This window comes from Peromyscus eremicus, chromosome 20 (genome assembly GCF_949786415.1).
Source record: "Peromyscus eremicus chromosome 20, PerEre_H2_v1, whole genome shotgun sequence".
Taxonomy (NCBI): domain Eukaryota; kingdom Metazoa; phylum Chordata; class Mammalia; order Rodentia; family Cricetidae; genus Peromyscus; species Peromyscus eremicus.
Genome location: NC_081436.1, coordinates 13,956,748 through 13,984,737, shown reverse-complemented (window position 1 = coordinate 13,984,737; position 27,990 = coordinate 13,956,748). Strand labels below are relative to the sequence as shown.

At 43.0% G+C, this 27,990-nt stretch overlaps 1 protein-coding gene and 1 pseudogene across 3 annotated transcripts; both read right to left on the bottom strand.

Moving 5' to 3' along the window:
• Positions 1-27,944, bottom strand: Syce3 (synaptonemal complex central element protein 3). 3 transcript variants are annotated; one of them, XM_059247626.1, is made up of 3 exons: positions 27,822-27,944; positions 10,267-10,375; positions 1-270 (listed from the first exon to the last, which is right to left on the bottom strand). In XM_059247626.1, exons 2-3 carry the CDS (start codon positions 10,373-10,375, stop codon positions 113-115), a joined length of 267 nt encoding a protein of 88 aa, XP_059103609.1. In that variant the 5' UTR covers positions 27,822-27,944; the 3' UTR covers positions 1-112. The 3 variants fall into 3 exon arrangements, with proteins under 3 accessions (XP_059103609.1, XP_059103611.1, XP_059103610.1); XM_059247628.1 differs by lacking the exon at positions 27,822-27,944 and adding an exon at positions 16,688-16,799; XM_059247627.1 differs by lacking the exons at positions 10,267-10,375; positions 27,822-27,944 and adding an exon at positions 5,980-6,274.
• LOC131896827 (transmembrane protein 11, mitochondrial-like) lies at positions 24,398-25,256 on the bottom strand (annotated as a pseudogene).
• Positions 27,945-27,990: the final 46 nt, after the last annotated feature.

Here is a 27,990-nt window from a genome sequence, read left to right as displayed (position 1 = left end):
TTTTGCTTGAAAATAAGTTTATTGAGAAACAAGTACTGCGCACACAGCTACACATCTGGGCCTCCTGGCCCACGCCCCTGGCTTCTGCACTCAGGCTGGTGACTGTGGTGGCTCACTGCTTGCGTTTGGTCTCGGTGAGCAGCTCTTGCCAGTTCTTCTCCATCTCCTCTTTGCAGTTGAGGAAGGCATCCTCCAGCCGGCGCATGGACTCTGCTAGTGTGGGGTTGGTACGCATGACCACCATATCGTAGGCCATCCAGGTTGCCTGCACTACAACAACCAAACAGGCCCAGTCAGGTGACAGGCGCTGAAGCTCTGGGGGGCCATGTACTCAGCTTTAGGGGCCAGATCCTGGGGGACACCAAGTATCCCAAGAAGAGAAAGCTTATAGGTTGCTATAAACTCCCTACAAAACTTTCTACAATAGCAATAATGGCACCTCCTAATATTCTAAAAGTCTTAACTTCTCAGTACTTCAGCCTATGACAACAACAAGCTGGAGGCTGGTCTGATATGGAATGGGAGGAAAATAAGAACAAAACTGGACCCTTACCTGTATGTAGTTCTTAGCTAATGGTTTGCATGGTAACTCTTAGGAAGTTATAATTTTTACCCAAGCTTACATGCTCAAAGTAATCCAACCATTTCTAGACCCCCAAGATCCAAATGATGTCTTTTCTCATGCTCAGTGACCTGAGGCACCTTTCTACCTGTCCCTGACACCAGGAAGGCTCAGGACAGGCCTTCTCTGAGAAGGTCAGGTTGCTTCCCTGTTAGGCATCCCTGGCTGTCACACCTGGGATGGTGTCGCCCATGTGACAAATGCCGATCTGGTGGTCTCATGAGGAAGGGGGGCACGTGTCTCTCGAGGCTAGGCCCCCGGCAGTCCTCTGGCAATCAGCCCGAGCAATGGTTCCTGGATACATTGTTCCCTAAAGACCAGCCTTCTGTGGATGGTTGGCAAGACTCCTGCTTCTTTCTTCTTTCCTGACAATAACAACCTCTCTGTGCCTGGACTCCGGCAGACGCTCGCTTGATGTACCTGATAACTCCTCAACTGTTACACCGGCACCGCCCCCAGTGATTCAAGCCCTTGGGCAGATAGCACAAAAAACCCCTACTTCAGTGGGGGCACTCATGGATGGATTAGAACAGAAAGAGCTAATGATTCAGGTTCCCACAGATTCTAAGGAAGAAAATGTAAAAGCAAAAAGATGGTTAGGTAACCCTCACTCAGCTCATGCAAACTCACAAGAAAGAGAACTTAGGAAACTGGCAACTCCCACAAGAATGGTTGGAAAGTACATTCAATACCGTATTAATGGGAAATGGTGGACACCCCCTCGTTGAAATCCCAGAAGTAAAAATTACTTAGATTCACCCCCTTTTTATAGGGGCTTATGACTATGAAGGGAATCGGTTGGGTAAATCATGGGGGAAAAAGAATGTTGTGGAATCAGTTGCCTTTTATGGAAAGGCTGGTTAGAAGCAGAAAGGTATGGTGTACATATGATAGGCAGACAAGGTCAGCTATATTGAGGGGTATAGCACCTGTGCTAAAGAGGTGGGCTAAGCCGGGCGGTGGTGGCGCATGCCTTTAATCCCAGCACTCGGGAGGCAGAGCCAGGCGGATCTCTGTGAGTTCGAGGCCAGCCTGGGCTACCAAGTGAGTCCCAGGAAAGGCGCAAAGCTACATAGAGAAACCCTGTCTCGAAAAACCAAAAAAAAAAAAAAAAAAAAAAAAAAAAAAAAAAAAAAGAGGTGGGCTAAGGCTCTTGGCGAGGACTTTGTAACTGTCTTTAATAAATTACTAGAAATGGATCACTAGTTACTGAGTGCGTGATCTGGCTCTTAGGGTTCAGGCCATAGCATGTCTCTGTCTGAAAGGATTAATCGTTCTGAAAACCACATTGTGTGACCACAAAAGATTGCGTCTATTGTTTTCCTTTTGCCCCTGGGCTTAGTTTCTTGTTAAGATTGTACAAAATCTCAGCCTGATGTTCAGTAAAATTACAGCAGTTTCACAGCATACTCTGGTGTCTGTGTCTGTCTGTCATCACCGAATCCCAATTATCCTGAGCACCTTCATCCCGTTCTCCCTCGGTCTGGTGGCCCTACTGAGACCCAGTCCGCGGCACCTGGCACTCCCTACCACACAGAGAAGCATCTCTGCTCTTTCTCAGAACAACTGGAGCCTCTTAGGTGAGCACTCTTGTGCAGACTCAGTGGAAGTGTGCTCAGAACCCATTCTGCAGCAGCCACTTCCGGTGCATCTCTTCCCTCTGGAACTGCACAGAACATGGTCTGCTCCTCTGCCCAGCTGAGTGCAGCAGACATCTCCTCCTGAAATTCCTCCACTGCAGTAAAGAGTAGTCGATACTTTGGGAAATGAGATCTTCAAGGAAATTACCAATGTGATTATAGGAAGATGGTTAGTGCTAGGTGTGCATGTGTACACATATGCAAGCAACATCACCACAGACTCGAAGTAGTGGAGAGAAGCATATGTTTAGTTATGGAAAAAGTACTTACAGGGGATCAACAGGTCCTACGACTCTATTACTAGCATAGGGAGTTTTAACTTTTAAATTAGAAGTGGCACTTGGGACACTTCTTACAATGTAGACCCCTGGCCCATTCCACAATGCAGAGTTTTTGTCTAGCAGGCTGTGGATCATTCTAGCACCAAGGGTCTGCAGATCACCCTTTCCAAACACCTGGCAGCAGATGACATATGGATCTGGATCTCTCTGCCTGCTAGCTATGTGACCTTAAACAAGGGAGCAAATTTGCTAACTCAGTCTCCTCATTCACAAAATAGAGACTATCTATTAGCTGCCAGTGAGAACCAAACATATGCTACATGAACCACTTAGCACAGGTTATGGACTGAATGTATGCATCCCTCTACATTTATGTACTAAAATATGGTCCCCCGTTAATGGTATTGGTGATGGGCCTCTGGAATGGTAGAGCCCTCATGGCTCATGGGCTTGGTGTCTTTATAAGAGGGCCGCAGCACTTGCAGTTGGCCGTGTGAAGACACAGTAAGAAGGTGAATGACTGTACAAACATGGACGAGACTTCTTACCAGATAACTCGCTGGCACCTTGACCTTGGATTTCCCAGACTCGAGGACCAACCGTGAGAAATAAATGTTTATTTTTAAAGCTACCTTGTTTGTGGCCATTTGTTATAGTATCCCCAGATGATTGGTCAGAAATTGGTACCAACAAGGAGAATGTTTCTATAAGAAACATCTAAAGTATGGGAGCAGCTTTGGTGGTGGAGAGAGGTGGCTAGAGGTGTTTTTTTTTTTTTAATAATTTTTAATGTGCATTGGTGTTTTGCCTGCATGTCTATTTGTGTGAGGATGCCAGACCACCTGGAGCTGGAGTTACAGACAGTTGTGAGCTGCCATGTGGGTGCTGGGGATTGAACCCAGGTCTTCTGGAAGAGCAGCCAGTGCTCTTAACCGCTGAGCCATCTCTCCAGCCCAATGGCTAGAGTTTTGAAGCATATAGAAGTACATGGCACAGCACTGCCATGAAGGGAGTTTTGAAAGTGATTCTGGTTCAGGAAGAAAGGAGGAATTTGGAGAGAAACTGTCTTCATAGAGAATGTATGTAACCCTGGACAGGATGCTAAAGCCATTCTGATGAGCACTCAAATGGAAACGGAAAATACGTTATTGGGAAGAATAAGTGACCCTTGTCATAAGTGTCAAGAACTTGGCTGGACTGTGTTTATACTCAATATTTTGTGGAATGTAGAATTGTAAGCAATGAAACTGTATACCCAGATGAGGAGAACTGCTTAAAATTAGAAACTTTTACTATAAAACAAATAATTTAGGTACTCAGGGCAAAGGCTTAAGATAGGAAAGATGATAACATCAGGGGATAAAAGTAGCTCAAAGAAATGAATCTCATACAGTAACCACAGCACCCAGAATTCAAACTCCTCTGAGCTTCCTAGACCAAAGTAGTGAAAGAAAAAACTTCTTTTATAAGGCCCAGTGCCCATAAAAGAGAGACAAATACACTCTTGAAAACACCTCTGTTCTGGAGCTCTCTGTCTTAGTCACCTCCATTGCTTTGAGAAGACACCATGACCAAAGCAGCTTTTAAGGAAGCATTTAGTTGAGGGCTCGCTTACAGTGTCAGAGGGTGAGTCCATGACCATCATGGCTGGGAGTGTGGCAGCAGGCAGGCAGGCAGGCATGGTGATGGAGAAGTAGCTAAGAGCTCACATCTGATCCATAAGTTGTAGGCAGAGAGAGAGAGTGAGACTGGGCCTGGCATGTTGACTGGGCCAACAAGGCCACACCTCCAAATCCTTCCCAAACACTTCCATTAGCCAGGGACCAAGCATTCAAACTTATGAGCCCATGGGGGACATTCTCATTCAAACCAACACACACACCCTCCATAACATGCACAAAGCCTTGGTTTGATTCCCAACATGGGAAGAATAAAAACTTCCAAAATAAAAAAAAAGTCAACAGAAACAAACAAATTGAAATAAGAAATCCATCCTAAGAGATAAATTCCCAAGGAGGTTCCTTTGTGAAGAGTATTTGGGGGCTCAAGAGATAGTTCAGTGGTTAAGGGTATTGCTTTTCCAGAGGACATGGGTTTGATTCCCAGCACCCACATGACCATTCACAACTGTCTATAACTCCAGTCCCAGTTTCTGATGCTCTTTTCTGGCCTCTCTGAACATTGCAAACATTGCAGGACATACATGTAGACAGGCAAAACACCCATCCACATGAGATAAATATATTTACAATGAAAGTTAAAGAAAAGAGTATTCTGCTGCCGTAGAATATTAGTTAAAGATGTCTTACATTTGTTATGCTGTGGAACATTTGTTTAATGATGCAAAGATGTTTTGTATTATTTTATGTTGCATTTGTCTAACTCTGTGAAGCTGTGTTACTTTGCCTGTCTAAAACATCTGATTAGTCTATAAAGAGCTGAACGGCCAATAGCAAGGCAGGAGAAAGGATTAGCAGAGCTGGCAGGCAGAGAGAATAAATAGGAGGAGAAATTTTGGGAGAGAGGATCAAGATGCAAGAAAAGGAGGAGGACATCAGGGGTCAGCTACCCAGCTACATAGCAAGTCATGGAGTAAGAAGTAAAAAAAAAAAAAAAAAAAAAAAAAAAGGTATACAGAAATAGAGAAAGAAAAGCCCAGAGGCAACAGATGGATGGGATAATTTTTTTTTTAAAGATTTATTTATTTATTTATTATGTATACCATGACCTGTCTGCATGTATGCCTGCAGGCCAGAAGAGGGCACCAGATGGTTGTGAGCCACCATGTGGTTGCTGGGAATTGAACTCAGGACCTCTGGAAGAGCAGCCAACGCTCTTAACCTCTGAGCTATCTCTCCAGCCGATAATTTTTTTTTTTTTTTTTTGGTTTTTTGAGACAGGGTTTCTCTGTGTAGTTTTGGTGCCTGTCTTGGATCTCACTCTATAGACCAGGCTGGCCTTGAACTCCCAGAGATCCAACTGCCTCTGCCTCCCAAGTGCTGGGATTAAAGGTGTGTGCCACCACTGTCCAGCCCTGGATGGGATAATTTAAGTTAAGAAAAGCTGGGTAGAAATAAGCCAAGCTAAGGCCATGCATTCATAAGAAAGAATAAGCCTCTGTGTGTAATTTATTTGGGAGTTGGGTGGCGGGCCCTCCAAAGAGTAAGAGGCAAAGAACAAAACAAACAAACAAAAACCCAACAACATTCTGCAGTTGCCAATAACTTTGACAACATCTGTATTTTAAATACAAGGAGGCCCCTTCATGCCTGTAGTTAGTTAGAATCACTGATAAGGTTAGCTGGCAGTATGGCTCAAAGCACTGTTAGGAAGGAGAAATCACCCAGACAGCAAGGCACTCTGTTATTTGTAATAGCCCTCTTGTCTTCAGATCCAAGGGAAATATTTTAGAATATATAGAATAGGAAGAACTAACCAGAAGATTCTCCAGAAATACATCCATCCTGTTTTGCTTTGTAAAGGTAGTGTCTCATGTAGTTCAGGCTGGCCTCAATCTTGCTATGTAGCTGAGGATGACCTTGAACTCCTGTTCCTCTTGCCTCTACCTCCCAGGTGCTAGGATTACAGGAGTGTGTCATCACATTCCACTTCAGAATCTGTCTCTTGAGGTTCGATTCATTTACTATTTACTGATTGCCTCTATGCCGCCATTTGCGGACGCAGCGCTGGCACTATATACAGGGGATAAAGCAGACACAGCTGTGTTCCCAAAGAGTCCATGGTAAGTTGTGGTGGGAGAAGAGAGAGAATCAGCATACTTGGCATAAGAGATTGTGACACATGCTGGGAAGGAAGTAAACAGTAGATGCTGTCACAGAGAAGTGGCAGGCAAAGTTAAGACCAGCCCTATGGAGAGGCCACACAGAGAAGCCTCCTGCTCGGGGGGGGGGGGGGGGGCACCACACATGACTAGTTGCCTACTATTCCCAAGGCTCTAGCACCACCACCATCAGAAGGAAGGAAAAAATAGGAAGAGAAAGAGAGGGAAACAAAATCTCCTGCCAACAGCTATCTGAGCATGGAGACGGATTTTCCAGTACCCAGTCAAGTGTTCAGAGACTGAAGCCATGGTTGATACTGTGACTGTGGTCTCATGAGAAACATAGCCAGAACCAGCCAGCTCTGCTGAGTTCAGATTTATTACCCCCTAAAGTTGGGCCATAATAAATGCCTTTGTTGTCTAGCCTCTTGGATTGGTTATGCAGCAATAAATAGCAGATACTGATTTGGGTGTCGAGAATATGATGCTTCCAGAGCGAAACCCTAAACCATTGGGGGTAGTTTTGGAAAAGGACAGTGAGTAGGAAAGATATGATGATTTTGAAAAGAGAACTAGCAAAAGTTTAGAGTTCCTTAAGTGTGCTGATTCCAGAATTGACAATAAAAACTTAGAGAGGTGGGGAAAATCTTACTGAAAACTGAAGGAGCGGGGAGCTTTGTTAGGTAGGGGCAGATGATTAAGCAACATTATCACAAGAATAATTTAGGAGGCTAAAAATGTACCTAATGAGCTGTTTATTAGGGTTTAGCTACATTTTTTTCTTTTTTCTTGGGGTGAAAAGAGGTAGAGCTGGTGCTGGGGATAAACCCAGGGCATTGCACACACGGTGATGACATTCTATCACTGAGGCGCCTCATGTGGAAATGGGGATGATAATGGTATACAACCCCCTAACGTTGTTAAAAGAAGTAGATGAGATAACGTATTTAGAGCATGGAAGTCATCAGTGTGGTCTACAATAAACACAAGCTGCTGTTATCACCACCAATAATACACAAGGGTACTAAACAGCAGACCCCTGCAACCTTCCTGGGGTCTAGTATTAGTTAGCAAATCAAGTGGCAAAATATCCATTTCCTATTTATTTATTTATTTTTATTTTTTTATTTTATGTTTGCTTGCTTGTATGTCTGTGAGGGTATCCGACCCCCTGAAAATGGAGTTACAGGCAGTTGTGAGCTGCTATGTGGGTGCTGGAAACTGAACCCAGTTCCTCTGGAAGAGCAGCCAGTGCTCTTAACCACTGAGCCATCTCTCCAGCCCCCAAATATCCATTCCTAATAGGATATTTCTGACAAAACCACAGAAGTACATGCATAGAAAAATATGTAGAAGCCAGGTCTTTGATACCAGACCTCAGGAGGCAGAAGCAGGCAGATCTTTGTGAGTTCGAGGCCAGCTGCTCTACACAGTGAACTTCATGGTGGCCTGGTGTGGTGACACATACCTTTAATACCAGCACTTGGGAAGCAAAGTCATGAAGATCTCTGTGAGCTGGAGGCCAGCCTAATCTACATAGCGAGTTCCAGGCCAGCCTAGGCTACATAGTGAGGCTCTCTCCCCTCTTCAAAGGAGTCTGAGGCCTGGGCAGATGGTTTAGGGAAAGTGCTTCCTGTGTAAATAAATACAAGGAACCACACTGGATTCTCAGTACTCATGTAAAACGCTGGGCATGGAGGTGCATGCCTGTAATCCTAGCTCCAGGGATGTGGAGGCAGGAGGATCCCTAGGGCTTAACGGTCAGCTAACCAAGCTGGATCAACACACTACAGGTTTAAAGACAGTCTGTTGCTGTGGGATGATCCTTCTGTATGCTGTGAATATGTATTATTCTCACTGGTTAATAAGGAAGCTGCTTGGCCTGTAGCCAGGCAGGATAAGTTTGGGCGGAAAAATCAAACTAAGGAGGAGAAGAAGAAGAAGGGAGGAGTCAAGAGAGAGAGACAAGCCAGCCTCAAGAAGCTAGATGCTAGAGAACCAGTAAAGCACAGCCATGTGGCAATACATATATGAATAGAAATGAGTTGATTTAAATGTAAGAGCTTGCTAATAATAAGCCTGAGTTAACAGATGAGCATTTTGTAATTAATATAAGCTTTTGTGTGATTATTTGGGACAGCAGTCAGGACAGAAAACTCCGCCACCATTTATAGTCTGTATCAAAAAATAAGGTGGAGAGTGATCCAAGAAGACACATGCCATTGATCTCTGGCCTCTACATGTATGCACACACATGTGCATACATATCTACACAAACATATACAGACACACACACAGAACTTCATGAGTAACACAAAATCTTAAAATAATGGATGTGGTGGTTTGACTGAGAATAGCCCGCACAGGCTCATATATTTGAATACTTAGTCCCCTGTTGGCAGACCTGTTTGGGAAGGATTAGGAGGTGTGGTCTTGCTGGAGGTTATGGCACTGGGGATGGGCTTTGAGGTTTCAAAAGCCCATGCCATTCCCAGTTAGCTCTTTCTGTCTTGTGGCTGTTTCTCCAAGTTGCAAGTTCTTAGCTACTGCTCCAGTGCCATGCCTACCTGCTGCCATGGTCCCGCCTGAGTGCTGGTATTACAGATGTGTGACACTACTCTGTTTGAAGGAGTTATATTTGCAGTGGAAAATTAATTACATACATCTTAGTAAAGGATAACTAAAATGTATTTAAATTTTTCATATATATATATATATACATATATATATGCAAATATACAGGCAAAAAACCCTGCAAACATTTTTAAGCAGAAATGTTTACAATCTGCTATGAATAATTTACCTAAAATTTTGTGTGTGTTGGTGTGTATATGCTCACATGCCATAGTGCATGTGTGGAGGTCAGAGGTCGAAAGCTTGTAAGAGTCAATTCTCTTCAGTGGTTGAACTGAGGTTGTCAGGATCAGCTACAAGTGCCTTTACATACTCAGCCATCTTGCTTACTCCAAATTTGTTTTCATTTGAGTAAAGTATATATATATGCCCTGTAAAAATTTTTTCCCCATCATTTTCTGCAGCAAAGTTTTGGCTCACAGATTATAAGAGTTTTTGTGTTTTTTTTTTTTTTTTTTTTTTTTTTTGCTTTTCAAGACAGGTTTCTCTGTGTAGCCCTGACTGTCCTGGAACTTGCTCTGTAGACCAGGCTGCTCAAAGTCATCGTGATCCACCTGCCTCTGCCTTCTGAGTACTGGGATTAAGAGCATGAGCCACCACTGCCTGGCTATATGTATTTTTTAGTCTTTTATTTTATTTTGAGACAGGATTTCTTTGTGTAGCCCAGGTTGTCCTTGAACTCACTTTGTAGATGAGGCTGGCCTAGAACTCAGAAATCCACCTGCCTCTAGAATTATACATATTTTGAATTAAGAACATATGAAATTATAATGTTGTTGCTATTACTGCTTCACGGAAACATGTTGAATAAAATAATACAATATTCCTTCCCAAGAATAAAGAAATAGACCCATCCTGTTGATGCTTTATTCCAGTGCTGTGCCTGCCATTTTCAGTGTACTAGTGTACTAGTCTTATCATGATCATTCCAAACCTTTCTACTTAAACGATTCACAGATTGTTCAACTTCTGTTCACTAGTGCAATAATGACCCATGCTTGCCTTTTGGTGCGCATCTGAGTTAGTACCTAGTGCTATGCCAATTACATGCTTCTATTTCTACCCTCAAGAAGGAAACAGTCCAATGGTAGAAGTTAGATGTAATCACACGGAAGATAATCAAAGTAATTCAGAGTCAATCATTGTAACTGTCAAATTTGGTGTTGCAAGAGTTACAAGCTATAAAAGTTGGAAGGATGTTAGGGAAGCCCTTGTCAGAGAAAGCACTTGATATAGGTTGATAAGTTCAGGGAACAATGAAGCCATTGGAAAGAAGGGGAAGGAATCTTGTTTGGGAAGACATCCTACCTGAGATTTTTTCCATCTCTTCCAATAGCTTTTCCAGGTCCTTATTCAAGTCGGACAGCATTTTCAGCATGTTATCATAGTTTCTTTCCCCAGGATCAGAATCAGCCATCTAGGCAGTGAACAAAAAGAGGCTGCATGGGACATATTGGCATTTTAGTTTCCACCCCACATGTAACTCACAGATGAGCAATCCTTGAACAACTATGTACCTATCTGCCAAAGTTGGACACCACCACTTATGCCCCAGAGGTACTGTGAAGGTTAGGTGAAAATGTATGGGAAGGGTCCACACAGACTATTTCACATGTTAATTATTCTTTTCATTCTTTGATCCTTGTTATGTGTCATAGTTAGCTTCAGTTGTCAACTTGACACATCTGGGAAGATGGAATCTCAACTGAGGAATTGCCTCAATGGGATTGTTCTGTGGGCATGCCTGTGGGAAATTTTATTTCTTTTTTTTTTAAAGATTGATAGATGATTTTAATTTAGTATTATTTTTAAAGTTTCATCTATTTTTTATTCCTGTACATCTGCACACCTTGTGTATGCAGCACCTAAGAAGGCCAGAAGAGGGCATCAGATCCCCTAGAACTGGAGTTAGTCTATTATAAGCTGCTTTGTGGGTCCTGGATATTGAATCCAAGTGCTCTTAACTGTTGAGCCATCTCTCCAGTCCCAAAGATTTATTTTTATTATTTTTAAAGTGTGTGTGTGTGGGGGGGTATGTGCCCAACAGTGCAGGTGCCCATGGAGTCCAGAAGAGTGCACTGAATACCCTGTAACTGGCATTATGAATAGTTGTTAGCCACCATAAGGCTGGTGGGAACTGTGCAAGGACATTAAGGTCATGTGCAAGGACATCAAGTGCTCTTAACTGCTGAGCCATCTCTCCAACCCCCACTGGGGCATTTTGTAATTGCTAATTTATATAGGAGGGCCTAGTCCACTGTGGGTGGTGACACTCCTGCTGTGGAATATCCCTTTTGCACACTATGAATATGTATTACTCTCATTGGTTTAATAAAGAGCCAACTGGCCAATAGCTAGGCAGGAAGAAGTTAGGTGGGAGAGCTAGACTGAGAGGATGCTGGGAAGAAGGGCAGAGTCATGAGGAGCTGCCAGCCAGATGCAGAGGAAGCAGGAGATGAACATGCTGTGCTGAAGAAAGGTACTGCCATGTGGTCGAGTGTAGATAAGAAATATGGGTTAATTTAACTTATAAGAGCTAGTTAGTTACAAGCCTAAGCTATCAGCTGAGTATTTATAATCAATGAGAAGTCTCTGTGTGGTTATTTGGGAGCTGGCTGACAGGACAGAAAACCCTGCCTACACACCCCTAAGCAGGTGACCCTGAGCTATATAGAAAAGATAGTTAAGCAAGCCAGTAAGCAGCATTCGTTCACGGTCTCTGCCTCAGTTCTTGCCTCCAGGTTTCTGCTTAAACTCCTACTCTGGCTTCCCTTGGTTATGGACTGTAATTTGTAAGATGAAATAAACCTTTTCCTCCCCAAGCTGCTTTTGGTCAGTGTTTGATCACAGCAACAGAGAAAGCAAACTAATACACCATGCTAATATCTCTTCAACAAAGCTGAGAACTGAGATGATTACAGCAGAAGATATCTTTACTGGTCATGGGGGGAAATCTTTGCTATTATGGTGATGTGAGAGTGAATTTATTTTCACAAAAATATATTAAGAATCAATAAAAATGCAAGCTTTGTGATGATGTGTTAAGAAAATATATTCCCTGAACCTAAAAGAAATCTCTAATGTTATAAGAGAGTCATAGACCATATGAAAAAACAAAATGGGACAGATACCCAAGCAAACACAAAATATTATTAATATAATATAGATATACAGCCATGGAGCCTAGGTTAGATTACTTTTTTTTTTAAATTTTGAGACAGGTTTTCATATATCCCAGACTGGCTTCAAATTTGATATATAGCCTAAGATGACCTTAAGAAACCTGACCCTCTTGTTTCTACCTCCTGAGTGCTGGGATTATAGGTATGCACCACCTGGCTTTATGTCATGGTAGGGATAGAACCCAGGCCTTTGTACATGCTAGACAAGCACTCTACCAACTGAACTTAAACTCCAGCCCACAGTTAGCTTAATTCTAAAATATGGAATGATTCAGAAAATTTCAGACTATCAGCATAACATTCCAGAAGGATTCTACTAGGCACTGGAGGCAGTGTTCTAGAAAGACCACATGCAAACTTTGGATTTGAACTTTCTGGGTTCAAATCTTGATACTTCCATATATGAGGACTTATCTTTGCATCAATATTGTGCTGTAAATTATAATAGGCAATTGGTAATCATAGCTATATAAAGTGGAGTACGGTTTTTGTAAGGATTAAACATATATTGGTCAATATAGAAACTATCATAATAAGCACTTAATAAAAAAACATTATTTAGAATACTAAAATATAATTAAACCACTCCAGATTTTCTGACTTTTAGTTCTCTTCACATTAATTCATTTGAGCATATTTGATCCTCATCTATTTATCTATAAGACTCTGGGCTAGGTAAGATAAAAGAAAGATAGAATATAAGGTTATCCTATCTGTCAGGCAAACAGCAGACTTATCTGTGGTGATTTCCCTGCAGGCTTTACAGCAGGCAGGGAAAAAACCATCCACGAGCAGACAAGAACAACTTGGCTCATCCTGATTTTATGGTAACTGGTGCTGGACCAAGACTTCTAGAGTCTGGTCCAGATCATTTTACATTAGCCATATTTAAGCACAGCACAATTTTGATAAAAGTATTCAGATAACAATTAACTCAGTCCCAAGTGCACAACAATTTAAGACATGGTTACATTGAGATTCCTTACAAGGTACATCTGGGTTCTTTCACAAAAATGGGTGCTGTTGACCCAGAATTAGTGCCCAAGACTTGTGGTCTAGGGAGTTTGACTGAGGTAAACGTAATGTCTGAGGGTGTCAGGACTGGTCTGGCCCTCTATATGTTATCTACATAGCACTTAGGCTGTTGTAAAGCACTACTGACCTCACTCATAAGAGCAGGTTTTATGGTCTAAAAGTAATGCATAAGATTTAGGGGAAAAGGTTTTGGATAAGTGAAAACATAAATTCTGGGAGAAAAGGCAGAGCCTGTCTCATTAGACAGCAAAGGATCATCAGGTTGTAACATGACATCATTCCTAGCGTTCCAGGAAGAGCAGCTTCGTACCTCATTCTGTTGAAGAGGTAAGCTGTGGTTAAACTTTCCTGGCTTCTCCAGTGCTGATCTGTGTGCACAAGGCTCTTTGTTCTCTACACTTATTAATATGAAAGAATGATCCAGATGGCCATAAGCAGAGAAGGATGGTCCCCATGGTGGTGGGTTATTCTCACTGTTCATGTGGATATGTGGGAAAAGCCTTCCTGGCCCTTTCTGCAGTTAGGCCTCTCCACCCTGCTCTGCACCCCTCCTCAATGGTACCTCTCAGCTGGTTTCATGACTGTGGAGTCTACCTCCTCAAATGGACTCTGAGCATCAGAGGGCTGGGGCTGTGTTTCCAATGGGCTATTCCTAGTTTTAGTTCAGGTAGAAAAAAGGCAAGTGCTCAATATATGTTGACTGACTAGAGGAAGGGATGAAGGACTGCCAGAGGTCCGACTCTCCCTTCTGCCGTCCTCAGAGAGTTAAAGGCAAATGTTTTGTTTTGTTTTGAAAGATATGGTTTCATGTAGCCCAGTCTGGCCTTAAACTTGTTATGTAGACAACCTTGAACTCCTGATCCTCCTGCCTCCAATTCCAAAGTGCTGGGATTACAGGTATAAGCCACCAGACCAGGATAAGGGTGAAATTCTGGGGGTGGAGCAGAAGGCCTCTGACAGGCATGAAGCAGATATGAGGTACAGCCCTTTTGGGATCTGCAATGTGTCACTTCTAGAATATGGGGCCATTCCTTATTGGAGAATCCATTTTTTATGTTGGCCTGTTTTGTTTTATTTGTTTTGTTTTGTTTTGTTGAGACAGGGTTTCTCTGTGTAACAGCCCTGGTTGTCCTAGAACTCTTTGTAGACCAGGCTGGCCTCAAATTCAAAAAGATCTGCCTGCTTCTGCCTCCTGTGTGCTAGGATTAAAGGCACACACCACCACACCCAGCTTGTTGCCCTGTTTTCCTAAGAGTTTTCTAGGAACAGGTGGGGTTCGTGGTAGTGGGCTGAACGTGGGACACCATCTTTGAACCTTTATTGTATGGTTACTCCCTGTTTCATAGCCAGGCCTCACACATTGACCTACCTCTTTACACTCTTGGGATCTGATATCTTTCTCTGCCCAGTGCAGAGCAGGAAGCTTCTCCACAATAGTACTGATCTTTCTCAGTTACAGCTGATTTTTTAGCATCAGCCTGAATATCATCTTGCTTTGAAATTTCCTCTGCTGAATAAACCTGTCAATTACCTTCAAATTCAACTTCACTCAGAATCTCAAGACATGAGCAGAATGATTATCCACATGAATGGTCATTATCCTTCTTCCTAATAGAGTTCGTTCCCATCTGAAACCTCTGAGCTGGGCCTCCATTTTTCTTAGTATTCTTTTTTTTTCCCCAAGCACAACACTGGCCCATTTAGCTCTGCTTAAACCATTCAATAGCTTTTCTAGCCCAAAGTACCAAACGGTTCTACATTCTTTGCACAAAAAGCAATTCCAGGACAGGTGAGATACCTTTGCTGGTAAGGGTGCTTTCTGCCAAGCCTGGCAACCTGAGTTCAATTCCTGGAAATCCACACTGTGAAAATGACTCTCAAAATTGTTCTCTGTTCTCCACATGCTCGCTCGCTCTCTCTCTCTCTCTCTCTCTCTTTGTCTCTCTTTCTTTCTCTCTCTCTCTCTCTCTCTCTCTCTCTCTCTCTCTCTCTCTCTCTCTCTCTCACACACACACACACACACACACACCAGAGTACATGTGTCAAAACAGAAAAAACCCTCTAAAGGCGTAGAAGCTACATGGTCAGGCTTACCACTGCCACAACTCCACTCTATACTACTTTCTGTCCTAGTTCTGTTTCCCATTGCTATGACAAAATGCCCTGACAGAAGCCACTTTAAGGGAAGGAGTGTATTCAGCTTACACTTGCAGGTTACAGTCTACCACTGTGAGAAAGTCAAGGCAGGAACTTGAAACACTGAGTCACGGCCACAGTTAAGAGTAGAGAAAAAGAACGAATGCACACATGCTAACTAATGCTTGGTTGACTTTCTCCACTCTTATAAAGAGGACCCAAACGTAGGGAATGGTCCCACCCACAGTGCTTCCCACTTCAATCAATAGAGTCCAGATAATCTCCCACAGACTGCTCACAGGCCAACCTGATCTAGACACTCCTTGTAGAGAAAAGGTAGTAGAATCATTGAATCTAGAGTAAAAACATTAGAATGAAACAATTGTTTTCACTGTAGGGTAAACTTCAGAATAAATAGTTGTTTCCTAGAAGTACTTAAACCTTGAAGAAATCACTGTCGAAAACAGTCATTGTTTTCTATTTATTTATAGAGTTGTTTTTCTGAAGGAGCTTTACAGCCTTTGCAGCAAGACAGTCCTGGCACACCTAGAGCGTCTTGCATTATTGGGTACTGCAAACAGTACACAATAAAGACTAAAGTTGCAGGGATATGATCTTTTCCTTCACAAAACATATAGATTAGATTAGGGGCTTTGGTATGAGGAACCTGATTTATCCAAAAAACAACTTTTGTGTATCCATCAATAAATACGCCTTTGCATGGCTGTTCTTCAAAACTGTTCCTCCCTGCTGCCACAGAGCTTGAATTGCGTCTTGGAGTGACCCACTCTTTTTGATTGTCCCTTGTAACACAGAACACTGACACTGTGTCATTGAGATTCTTCCCAGGTGATTCTAGAGTGTGTCAACAATTAAAACTAACTACCACAAACACAAGTTTATTATGCTTACTATGCATCTAAATGGGGACACTGAGTAGGAAGCTAGATAAGTGAATTCTGCAAGGTGAGCTAGAGATAGAAATGTGAATGCTATCCACATAGAGATGATATTTAAAGACAAAGATTAGATTACTAAGGGAGATGGTGCAGATGGCAAAGAGGCCTAGCACCAAAGACTGGTGAAATAATGTGAAGGAACCATCCAGATACTAAAGATAAATAACCTGAGAAGTAGAAGAGTAGGGCAGTCATGTTCTGGAAGTCCAGTGCATTCTAACCATTATTCTCCCATCATGAGGAATTTTACTGAACTGAAAAGGAAGCTCTAAAAAGTACAAGAGAAGGAATCCCCCAAAATTGTATAGGATAATGTGTTTTGTGTCTTAGTTAGGGTTTTCTATTGCTGTGAAAAAACACCATTAACGATGGCATCTCTTTATAAAGGAAAACATTTAAGTGTAGTAGCTTGCTTACAGTTCAGAGATTTAGTCCATTATCATCACGGCGGGACACAAGGCAGCTTGCAGGCAGACATGGTGCTAGAGAAGGAGCTGAGAGTTCTTACATCTTGACTCATAGGCAACAGGAAGTGGTCTGAGACACTGGGTGTGGCTTGAGCATATATGACACCTCAAAGCCCACCTCCACAGTGACATACTTCTTCCAACAAGGCCACACCTACTCCAACAAAGCCACACCTCCTAATAGTGCCACTCCCTTTGGGGCCATTTTTCTTTCAAACCACCACTGTATATGAGCAATTTACAAGCCTGAGAAAATAGGACATTAAGATGGAAATGTTTACAAAGATAAAAACAATAATTATGAATATTCATCAATTTGGATTTTGATATAAAAGAGAATTATGTATTAGAGTAATAGATCAATTTTACTATTCTACTTTAAGATGTGTAATTGATTACAGATTGTAATTTTTAGCCAAAGTTTCTGTACAGTTTGGGACATTTAAGAGAACACAAGCGTCACTGTAAGTCTGATATGATATTTATAAGAATTACTTAAGAGAATGGGGCTTGGTGGTATATGCTATAATCTCAGCACTTGAGAGGCACAGGCAAGAGGATCATCATGAGTTTTAAGGGAGCCTGAGCTCCCTTAAACACAAACATGCACCAAACCAAAACTAAAAACCAACCAAACAAAAGACCCTAACTATTTAAGAAACCAAGAAGGTTTTATTAAGACAATTCAGGCACTTAAAGAGATAGAATATATTAAGATTATAATTAGATGAGTTTAATTTTGTAAATGGAACAACAACAAACATCTTAAAAATTATTACTAAATTTTGCTACTAGACTTAGAATATGACTTATAAACTAATAACTCAAAGGGAGGTATCATCTTCCTGGCACTGGGGATTTTGTTGCATGTAGCTCCCATGGGGCAGTGTTATTCAACTGTGTAGGGTAATTCCATTTTAAACATTTTTTTTTTACCAGAGTTAGAATGGGCTTTATTAGAGAGAAGAGGGGATAGGACGGAGAGAGAGAAAGAGACCAAGAGGATTTTAAACATATTTTTAAGTAAGCTTATAAAACAATAGGTTTCACCAAGCGGTGATGGCATACGCCTTTAATCTCAGCACTCAAGAGGCAGAGCCAGGCGGATCTCTGTGAGTTTGAGGCCAGCCTGGGCTACAGAGCGAGATCCAGGACAGGCACCAAAACTACACAGAGAAACCCTGTCTCAAAAAGCCAAAAATAAATAAAATAAATAAATAAATAAAATAAATAAATCAAAACAGTAGGTTTCCCAGTGGCTTTTCCAAACATTCTTAGTGTTACTTATTCCTCCTTCCTCTCCCTTTTCATTACCTTCCCTCCCTGCTTCCCATTTAATCTCTCTCTTCTTCCTTCCTAGCATCTGAGAGCTCCTTCTCACCCATCCCACCCCCTCAATGGTTCCTTTTTCTTTTCTGGTTGGTTACGCCAAGTTACACACTCAAACCTAAAGATTCAAATCTAGGAGACCCCTCCAAAAAAACAATATAGGTTATTGCCATTGTCCTTGTTTGATTGCTGAAGACACCATAAAAATCTGTCATAGTACTTGAAGAAATGAAACTGGTATCTGGAAGCATCTTCCTCAAGGGTTAGCTCTCATAGTGTCAAAGGGCGATGTATAAGCTGCCAAAGGAGAAAAGCCATCAACAGTTCTACCCCTTGTAAAATCTGAGAACCACAACTACTGGACTGGCAAGATATCCTCAATGGTGCAACAGAGGCACTTGTATCTTGGGGTTAACCAAAAGTCTGCTTAATTCAGGAGAACTCATGCCTGGAACTATAAACCTAGCCAAGAACCCACGGCTGAAGAGGTCATAGACCCTAGAGGATAATCTGCTACTAGCATACTGCTAAATAGTATGGGTTACAGCTACCTTCTAAATAAATACTTATTCTCACATTCACAGATAAGTGCAGCTCTCACTCTTCTTCGAAGATGCTTCTTTTTGTAGCAGATGGAGGCTATTACAGAGATCCACAAATGGTCAAAATGTAGACTAAATGGGGTGCTCAGCCCCAAGTGGTACATCTATAGTAGAACTCCTACACCTAAGCTTCAAGGAATATTGCAGAAGAGGAGGTAGAAAGATTCTAAGAGCCTAAGGACCAGGATGACTCCTGCAAGACAGTGTCTTCTGGACATTATAGGGATGTCATAACCATAAACACTTAACAATATGGTTGTCTGATGCAAATAGTATACCAATCGACATGCCAACGTGGATGGAGGAAACTATCACATGGCTGCACCCCAGAGGAAGAGCTAGAGGCAGTCAATGGCTGATGAGGGAGGAAGAACCAGTTTTCTTCAGAGACAAGAACCCAATCCTGAGTGGTTGATTTTAAATACATGCACATATGGGCAGCACTAATTAGACTCAGGAGGTATACACACACACACACACACACACACACACACACACACACATATATCATATATATATTATATATGCATATGTAGTGTAATAGTTATAGGAGTAGTAAAATTGAGAGAGGTAGTGGTGGTATACAGAAAGAATTGGAGAGGTAAAAATCATGCAAGTACAGTGCACTTATGTATACAATTCTCAAAATTTTAGGAATGTGTACACTAAATAAGATAAAATTGGATTTTAAAATTTTAATGAAATGCCAATTATTTATTGATTTTTTTTCTTTGCTGTTTTTTTTTTTTTTTTTTTTTTTCGAGACAGGGTTTCTCTGTGTAGCTTTGCGCTTTTCCTGGGACTCACTTGGTAGTCCAGGCTGGCCTCGAACTCATAGAGATCCGCCTGGCTCTGCCTCCCGAGTGCTGGGATTAAAGGCGTGTGCCACCACCACCCGGCTCTTTGCTGGTTTTTGAGACAAGGTCTCATGCAGCTCAGGCTGGCCCCAGACTTGCTTTGTAACTGAAGATGATCTTGAACTCCTGATCCTCGTTCCTCTTCTCTCATGTACTAGGATTATAGGTATGTACCACTATCCATGGCATAAATGTTCATGTAAGAAGTTGAAGTATCCGGGCATGGTGGCACATGCTTGTAATCCAGCACTTGGGAGTTAGAGGGAGAAGGATCAAGAATTTAAGGCTATCTCATCCTCAGCTACATAATGCCAGCCTAAGCTACATGACATCCTGTTGCAAACAAATAAAACCCAAACAGTGGCCACTCTGGAAATTGGTGTAGAAAGTTATCAAAAAGCTAAAAAGAAACCTACCATATAGCCAGCTATACCACTGCTGGGCATATGCCCAAAGCTTTTGACATCCTACTGCATAGGATACCTGCTTAGTTGCATTCGGTGCCATTCCATTTACACTATCTAGGATCTAGGAAACACCCTAAATATCCTTCAACTGGTGAATGGATAATGAAAATGTGCTACATATACACAATGGAACAGTATTCAGCTAATAAATATATAAAAATTTATCTGCAGATAAATGGATGGAACTAGAAAAGATTATACTGAGTGAGATGATCCAGACTCAGAAAGACCACATTTTCTCTTATTTGTGGATGATAGATTTGAATCTTCAGATATGAGTGTCTTTAATGTTCTATTGCTATGAAGAGACACCATGATCAAGGCAACTCTTATAAAAGAAAGCATTTAACTTGGGGCTCATGCTTCCCAAGGGTAGTAGAGTCCAAGACCTTCATGGCAGGAAACAGATACACATGGCACTGGAGCAGGAGCTAAGAGCATTACATATATATTAGCAGGCAGCAGGTAGAGAAGAGAGACTGGGCTTGTGGTAGCTGGTAGCCCTGTCAGAAGAACAGCAGGTGGCAATTGAAGTTCAGGTGTTAGCCCACCAGAAGAAAAACTCTGATGGGTATGTGTCGCTTAGGCAAGGCTTGGGAGAATACAGACTCCAGAATGTATTTTGCTTCTGTTGTGTCCCTGCATGCTTGCTGCTACAATGTATATGGCGTGGGGAGTCCCCCACTACCTATATTGTAGTGTATTTATCTCATGAAAACATCTCTATCTAATGGGCATTTATATCTGTCAAAAAGATGACTCCTCCTCAAGCTGTATAATTTTGATGAATAAAAATGAATACAAAGATTTTGCTACATAGTCAAGGCCCATAGATTCCCCTAGAAGCTGCTTCTGATCACAGCTCAAATTAATGATAAACTAGGAGCCAGAACGGCTCAAATTCCTTTAATTTTATGGCTGAGCACCACGAGCTGATATAAAGCTTCAAAAGAGCTTTAGATCAGACCAGATGCCTTGCTAGTGGGTTTTTAGATAAACATTCCCTATCTTAGTTCACAAGGACATACTGAGCAGTCTGGCTAGGTCGTAAATACAAAACAGCCCAATTATTGCTAGCTGGCAAATGATTAATTCCCATTCCTGACCTCAATTTGTGAAAATATATTCTGACTAGTCAAGGATATAAGAAATGATTTGACTCTGTAGCCCCAAATGAGGGCTACAGATGTTCTTGGATAATCAGGAGCTACACACAGGACAAAAAGTACATTTTAAGATTTTAGTGTTATTATGCCATAGTATCTTGGAAAGCACAGACTTGAGCTGATGCTAAAAGACGAAACAGTTTATCTCAGGAAGGCTGGCTTGGGCCTTAATTAGAGGATATATGGCCTCCTTGCCTGGAGATTCAGCATTCACCAGTTACTCTCTAATTGCAGGGAGTTCAAAATGTTTACATAGTCATGGTTTCTATAATCATTCACTTAATTATGGAATGTGGCCTTTGTGTGACTCTGGGATTGCCTGAAAAAGTTTTTGTTGAGATATATAAGCTGTAAAAAGACTTGAGAGGATGGAGCAATGAGAAAGAACCACGTGAAAGAACATCATCATGAGAACAAGATGAGAGAATAAAGAAATGAAACCATCAAGAGAATGTGTGTGAGTGTTTTCATTCCCTAAAACTCCTCAGATAGAAAAGTCCTAGCCTTGCCAATGCCATGGATTCCCTGCAAACCCTGTGCTGTCCTAGAGGCTAGCACTTCGAACTGTAATACTGGGCCAGCAATGCACTTTTGGAACCTCAAAACCCAACCCCAGTAACACACCTCCTCCAACAAGGCCACATCCCCTAGTCCTTCCCAGACAGTTTCAATAATTGGGGATGAAACATTCAAACGTATGACCTATAGGGGCCATTCTTATTCTAACCACAGTGAGTATATGATATGAATAGCTACAGATACCAGAAAATTATGAAGGAAAGATGGTAGCTAGGTGTGGTGGCACACACCTTTAGCCCAGCACTGAGGAAGAAGAAGCAGGTGGATCTGTATGAGTTCAAGGCCATCCTGGCCTACACAGGGAGTTACAGGCCAGCAAAGGCTACATAGTAAGGTGCTGTTTCAAAAAAAAAAAAAAATGGCAGTGGTGGCGCACGCTTTTAATCCCAGCACCCAGAAGGCAGAGGCAGGCAGATCTCTGTGAGTTCGAGGCCAGCCTGGTCTACAAAGTGAGTTCCAGGAAAGGCGCAAAGCTACACAGAAAAACCCTGTCTCGAAAAAACAAAAACAAAAACAAAAACAAAACAAACAAACAAACAAAAAAAAGGAGTCTATGGGGGGAGCAGGAGAGGTGAATAGTAGGATACAGTTGCTATGAAGGAGGAAATGGGAAAAATAGGTGGGAAGTCTTACCTAGGGAGGGGGCAAGGGGGAACACAGAGGGAGAGAGACAAACAACACTTAGGATATTTGAAATGCCATAGGGAGTTGTGTTTACTTAAAATTACATATAATGTATATACATGTTTATATGTAATTGTATATGTATGTATATAGTTCAGTTGAAGTTACACCAAGTGGGGTGACAACACTCCTTTCCCCCCCAAAAAAAACCCCATAGACTATCATCTATTAGAAAGCCCTTTGCCATGCCGGGCAGTGATGGTGCACACCTTTCATCCCAGCACTCGGGAGGCAGAGGCAGGTGGATCTCTGTGAGTTCAAGGCCAGTCTAGTCTACAGAGCAAGTTCCAGGACAGCCAGGACTGTTATACAGAGAAACCCTGTCTTGAAAAACAAAACAAAACAAAAAACAAACAAACAAAAAAAGCCCTTTGCCAGGCATAGGTAACTTCTTTTTGAGTTTTTGGTCAGGGCAATTCAAGAGACCCCCAAAACAGCATAGACTGCAGCTGATGCCCTTAGTACCTTACAGAAAAAGAAGGCAAGATCCTTTTGCTTATGACACCACCCACTTTGGACACTGAACTTGGAAGAACCAATTCGGATGTGACCTGGAAGTCTCATCCCTGAGGACTAACCCTCATAGAACTGGAAGGAGCCATGCAAACTGCCAAGGGAAAAAAAGCAATCATTAGTCCTATCTAGGTGTAATGCCTACAAACTCATAATAACTGGCACAACAAGATATTCCAAAAGATGCAATGATGGTCCTTGTGGGTGACCAACAGCCACCTAATTGGACTTAAGGCCCACTCAATAGGAGGGGCTTCATGCTTGGCACTATAAAATTAGCCAATTACCTGTGGATAGTAAAGCCATAGAAACTGGAGGGGAATCCACTACTTACTGCCACTTTCCTAAACCAGTAGAATTTCTAATTGCGTTCTAAATAGTTGTCCAGGCATTCAAATATATAAGCCTATGGGGTCCATTCTTATTTAAATCACCACATTCCATTCCCTGGCCCCCATTGATTGTACCCATATCATAATACAAAAATGCATTCAAAATTCAACTTCAAAAGTCCTCATCCATAGTCTATCACAGTCTCAACACTGTTTAAAAGTCCAAAGTTCAAAGTCTCTTCTGAGACTCATGGCATTCTCTTAACTGTAAGCCCCACATAAAATAAAACTCAAAAAGCAGATCACATACTCCCAACATACAATGGCACATATACATAATGGTAATATACATTCCATTCCAAAAGGTAGGAAAGTGAACACATCAAGGAAATACTGGACCAAAGCCAAGAATGAAAACCAGCAGGGCAAACTCTAAATTCTGGTTTTCCATTGTCTGATGTCAAAGTGCTCTTCAGCTTTGTTGACTGCAACTCACTTCTCTCTCTTGGGCTGGTTCCTCACCCAGACTGCAGCTCTCCTTGGCAGGTCTCTCACCATTCTGGCATCTTCAACATCTTGGGGTCTCCCATACAATCCAGGCTTCACCTTCACAGTTTCACACAATGGCCTCTCCAAGCCTCCATGCAGGGGCTCTCCTGACACATGCCTAACCTCACTAACTTTCCTTAGCTGCAGAGGAAGTGTCCACAACCCATTTTTGGTATCCTTGACTCTAAAGCCAGAACAACTGTGGCCGAAGCTGCCAAGTCCTGCTGCTTGCTGGGGCTGAACATGGCCCCCTCATTCAGTTACAATTACCTCAGCTTTCTTTTTTTTTGTTGTTGAAATTCTCATAATTTTAATGGTCAATAGCTTCCGGTTGGCTTCTGAATGGTATAGTTAAACAATATACTTAAGACTTCCCCACAGGGGCTGGAGAGATGGCTCAGAAGTTAAGAGCACTGACTGCTCTTCCAGAGGTCCTGAGTTTAATTCCCAGCAACCACATGGTAGCTCACAACCATCTGTAACGAGATCTGGTACCCTCTTCTGGCCTGCAGGCACACATGCTGTATACATAATAAATAAATAAATCTTTAAAAAAAAAAAAAAAAGACTTCCCCACAGCAAGTTCACACCCCTCAGTAAGTAGTGTGGGCTCCATCCATATTCCATTGCCCAGTGAGACTTCCACAGCCTGGGACCCACACCTGGGTTATGGAAATAGACATCTTAGTGTAATGAGCTGAATAAACCCCTGGCATACCCATGATCTGTTATTTTTGTTGAAAAATAACAAGTATTAAACCAAACACTTTCCCAGGTGCTGTTGCCTCATGGAGAAAACCCAAGGTGTTGCTGTAGGGATCTGAGTCCTGCGGGCCCTGTGGTTCTGCTCGCGTCCCACTCTCCTGCAGTCATATGGCGTAGAGCTCATAAACCTTCTTTACACAGTACACCAGGGCAGCCAGTGCTATTGTGTTGTGCAATCTCTTTATGTGCAGGTCGTCCTTTCGAACCAGCACCACTGGTGTGGAGCAGGTGAGTGTGTGCAGAGGCAGGCGCGACAGTTTATAGGCACCGCACTCCACCTGGTACTTGCAGCGTGGGTCAAACTGTCAAGAGATCCCATAGAGGGTATAGCAGGCCAGGCTCAGCACACCAGCGGGCAGGGAAACGTAGTGGGAGTAATCCAGGGGCAGTGCCAATGAGGTGAAGAGGCAGGCAGTGCCAGCCAACACAGCCGTCTTGTGCAGACAGTTGCCCACCGTGATCCAATGTGCTGTCTCATCTCCAATTTGGGTGGCTCTACCACAATGTACTTGTACTGGGCTTCCAGCGCCTGCTCCAACTCATACTCAAACTGGTCCTGGGCGTTCTCCCCACTGTAGATCTCACGCACTATGTAGCAGTCTGTGGCTGACAGGCTAACCCTCTTTTGGGAGCTATCGCCGCCCGGACCCAGACGCCTCCTTCCCCACGCCGCCATCTTGGAGACCTGCCTCAGCTTTCTGATGTTGATAGTTTCCTTTACTATTTAAGGTTTCCTTTAATTCTTTTTCACAAGTTGGAAGCTTAGCTGAGTGGGGGCTTGCCCCGAAGTCACACTCTCTTTATTCCATTTAGCATCAGGCTTTTCTTTAAATTTCTTATCTCCTTGAGCACTGGACTTGGCTCCAACAAAACATTTCCTGGAATTCCTTTTCTCCTCGAAACTGTACGTTTTGTAGTTTTCCTTACCCTGCTTGTTCCTTTTCATTGTAGACAGATCTACATAAGAACGATCACTAATAACCACACGTAACAGTCAATACTAGGCTGTCTTGAAAGTTCCTCTGTCAATGCCATTAATCCAAAAACTGTTCAATTTAGCTTCAGACAGATTTTTCAGACAAGACCAAAAAGCAGCCATGTTCTTTGCCAAAATATCACAAGAATTGTCTCTAGGTGACTTACTAATATTCTTGCCCTCTGAAATTTGATGAGCTGGGCCATCATAATTTACATTGTTATGTTGTTCTCAGCACCACTGTCTTCCACAGTCCTACTAGTATGGCCCATTAAGCCCCATTTAAAGCCTTCAACTGCTTTTCTAATATAAAGTCCCAAGTTCACATTCCACCAACAAGCAGCATGGCCAGGCTTGCCACAGCAACATCCACTCTCTGGTGCCAACTTCTCTCTTAATCACTGTTCTAGGGTTGTGAAGAGACACCATGACCAAGGTAACTCTTATGAAGAGAGCATTTTATTGGGGGCTTGCCTATAGTTCCAGAGGTTTAGTTCATTATCATTATAGTATAGAGCATGGTGGCATGCAGGCAGGTTCTGGAGCAGTAGCTGAGAGCAACATCCTGGCAGAGAGCGAGCCTAGGCCACACCTACTCCCACAGGGCTATATATAGCACCTCCTAATTCCTCTAATCCATCCAAAGAGTTTCACTCCCTGGCCACCAAGCATTCAAATACATGAGCCTCAGGAGGTGGGGGTGGGGAAATAGGGGGGCATTCTTATTCAAACCACCACAGGTGTGAAGAGAAGAAGCTGAAGGGAAGTGTTTGTGGCAAGTAGAGTGAGGAGTGGGGTCTTTAACTGTAGATGAGAAGCTGAAGGGCAGGGGTTTTGGGATATAGAGTAAGGAGACTGAACGAATCAGAGTGTGAAGACTGGACCAGAGTCTTAGAGGAACAAGGAGACCGAGGGAAGCAGGTAAGGATATGGGTTGAAGAAGCTGATAAAGGGAAATAAAGTGTGGAATGAAGATATGAAGGGAGGCATCTAGGGTGTAGGTTGAGGAAGCCGAACAGAGGTAAGAGTGTAGGGTGAGGAGATGAGGGGAGAGAGAAGGATGTGGGTATGGTTGGAGGCGCTGGGGGGAGGATTATAAGAGCATGGTGTTGTAGAGTATTTAACTATGTAAAGATGTGTTACATTTGTTTATGCTGTGGAATATTACTTTAACTGTGTAAAGGTGCTTACATTTGTTTATGCTGCCTTTGTTAATGATATAAAGATGTGTTGCATTTGTTTGTGCTGCATTGATTTAATTATGTAAAGATGAGTTGCATTTGTTTCACCTTGCCTGCCTAAGGCATCTGACTGGTCTAATAAAAAGCTGAAGGGCCATAGCTAGGCAGGAGAGGGATAGGTGGGGGCTGGCGGGCAGAGAGAATAAATAGGAGGGAGAAAGAGAAGAAAAGAGGAGGGAACTGCCAGCCAGCCAGACATAAAGACAACAGGAAAGTAAGCTATACAGAAAGAAAAGTTAAAAAACCCAGAGGGAAAAGGTAGATAATGAGAAACAGGTTAGTTGAAGTTAAAAGAGCTAGCCAGAAACGAGGCTAAGCTAGGCTGAGCATTCATAACTAGTAAGTCACCGTGTCATGATTTGGGAGCTGGTGGGTGGCCCAAAAGAAAAAGCCTGGTACTGTGTGGAGTCGAAGGGACAAGAAGAGGCATCTGGGCTGTGGGGTGAAGAAGCTGAGGAGAGGTAAGGGTGTGGCTTGAAATGAGTGAGCAGAGGCGTCTGGGGTGTAGGATGAGGAGCCTGAGGGGAGGGAGGTGAGGATGTGGGGTGAGATGAGGGGTGGCATCTGGGGGGCGGTGTGAAGCTGAGGGGAAATAAAGGGACAGGGTTGAGGAAAGGAGCCATCTGGGGTTGGGACTGAGGAAGCCGAGGGGAGGGAAATAAAGATACGTGCGAAGAGGGGAAGCATCTTCGGTGTGGGCTGAAGAAGCTGAGGGATAAAAGTGCGGGTGAGGAGATCAGGGGAGCCGGTTTTGCTGTGGTACCAGAGACTGAGGGGAGGTACTTGGAGTGTGGGACGAGGAGACTGAAGGGTGGGATACTGGGCTTTGGGTGAGGCTACGAAGGAGAGCGTCTGGGTTTGGGGGTGTAGGAACTAGGGTAAAAGGCGGGGTGTCAGCAGCGGCAGGTGAGGCGTGAGGGACGGAAGCAAGGGGCGAGCGGCAGCGTTGAAGGTTTCCACGTGAGGCGGTGAGGACGGCAGGGACCCAGCCCCAGAGTCCCCTGGGCGCGCAGGCCTCGCTCACCTCTGGCCGGGCCCGCGCTCTGCTCAGCTCCACAGCCCACGCGGCGGGAGAGGAAGGAGGGACTCCTGGCAACGACGCCCCGCCCCTTTCCGTTACTAGTCCCGCCCCCCGGAACTGGGTTCTCACCCTCATTGGCTCGCTTTTTCCCTGGGGGGCGGGACTTCTCGGT

Excerpts from the sequence above, each read along its gene's own strand:
- Syce3 (XM_059247627.1), bottom strand. The coding sequence starts at position 6,142 with ATGACACACTCCTGTAATCCTAGCACCTGGGAGGTAGAGGCAAGAGGA. Across the intron at positions 271-5,979 it reads TATTTCTGGAGAATCTTCTG|TGCAGGCAACCTGGATGGCC; the intron begins GTTAGTTCTTCC and ends TGGTTGTTGTAG.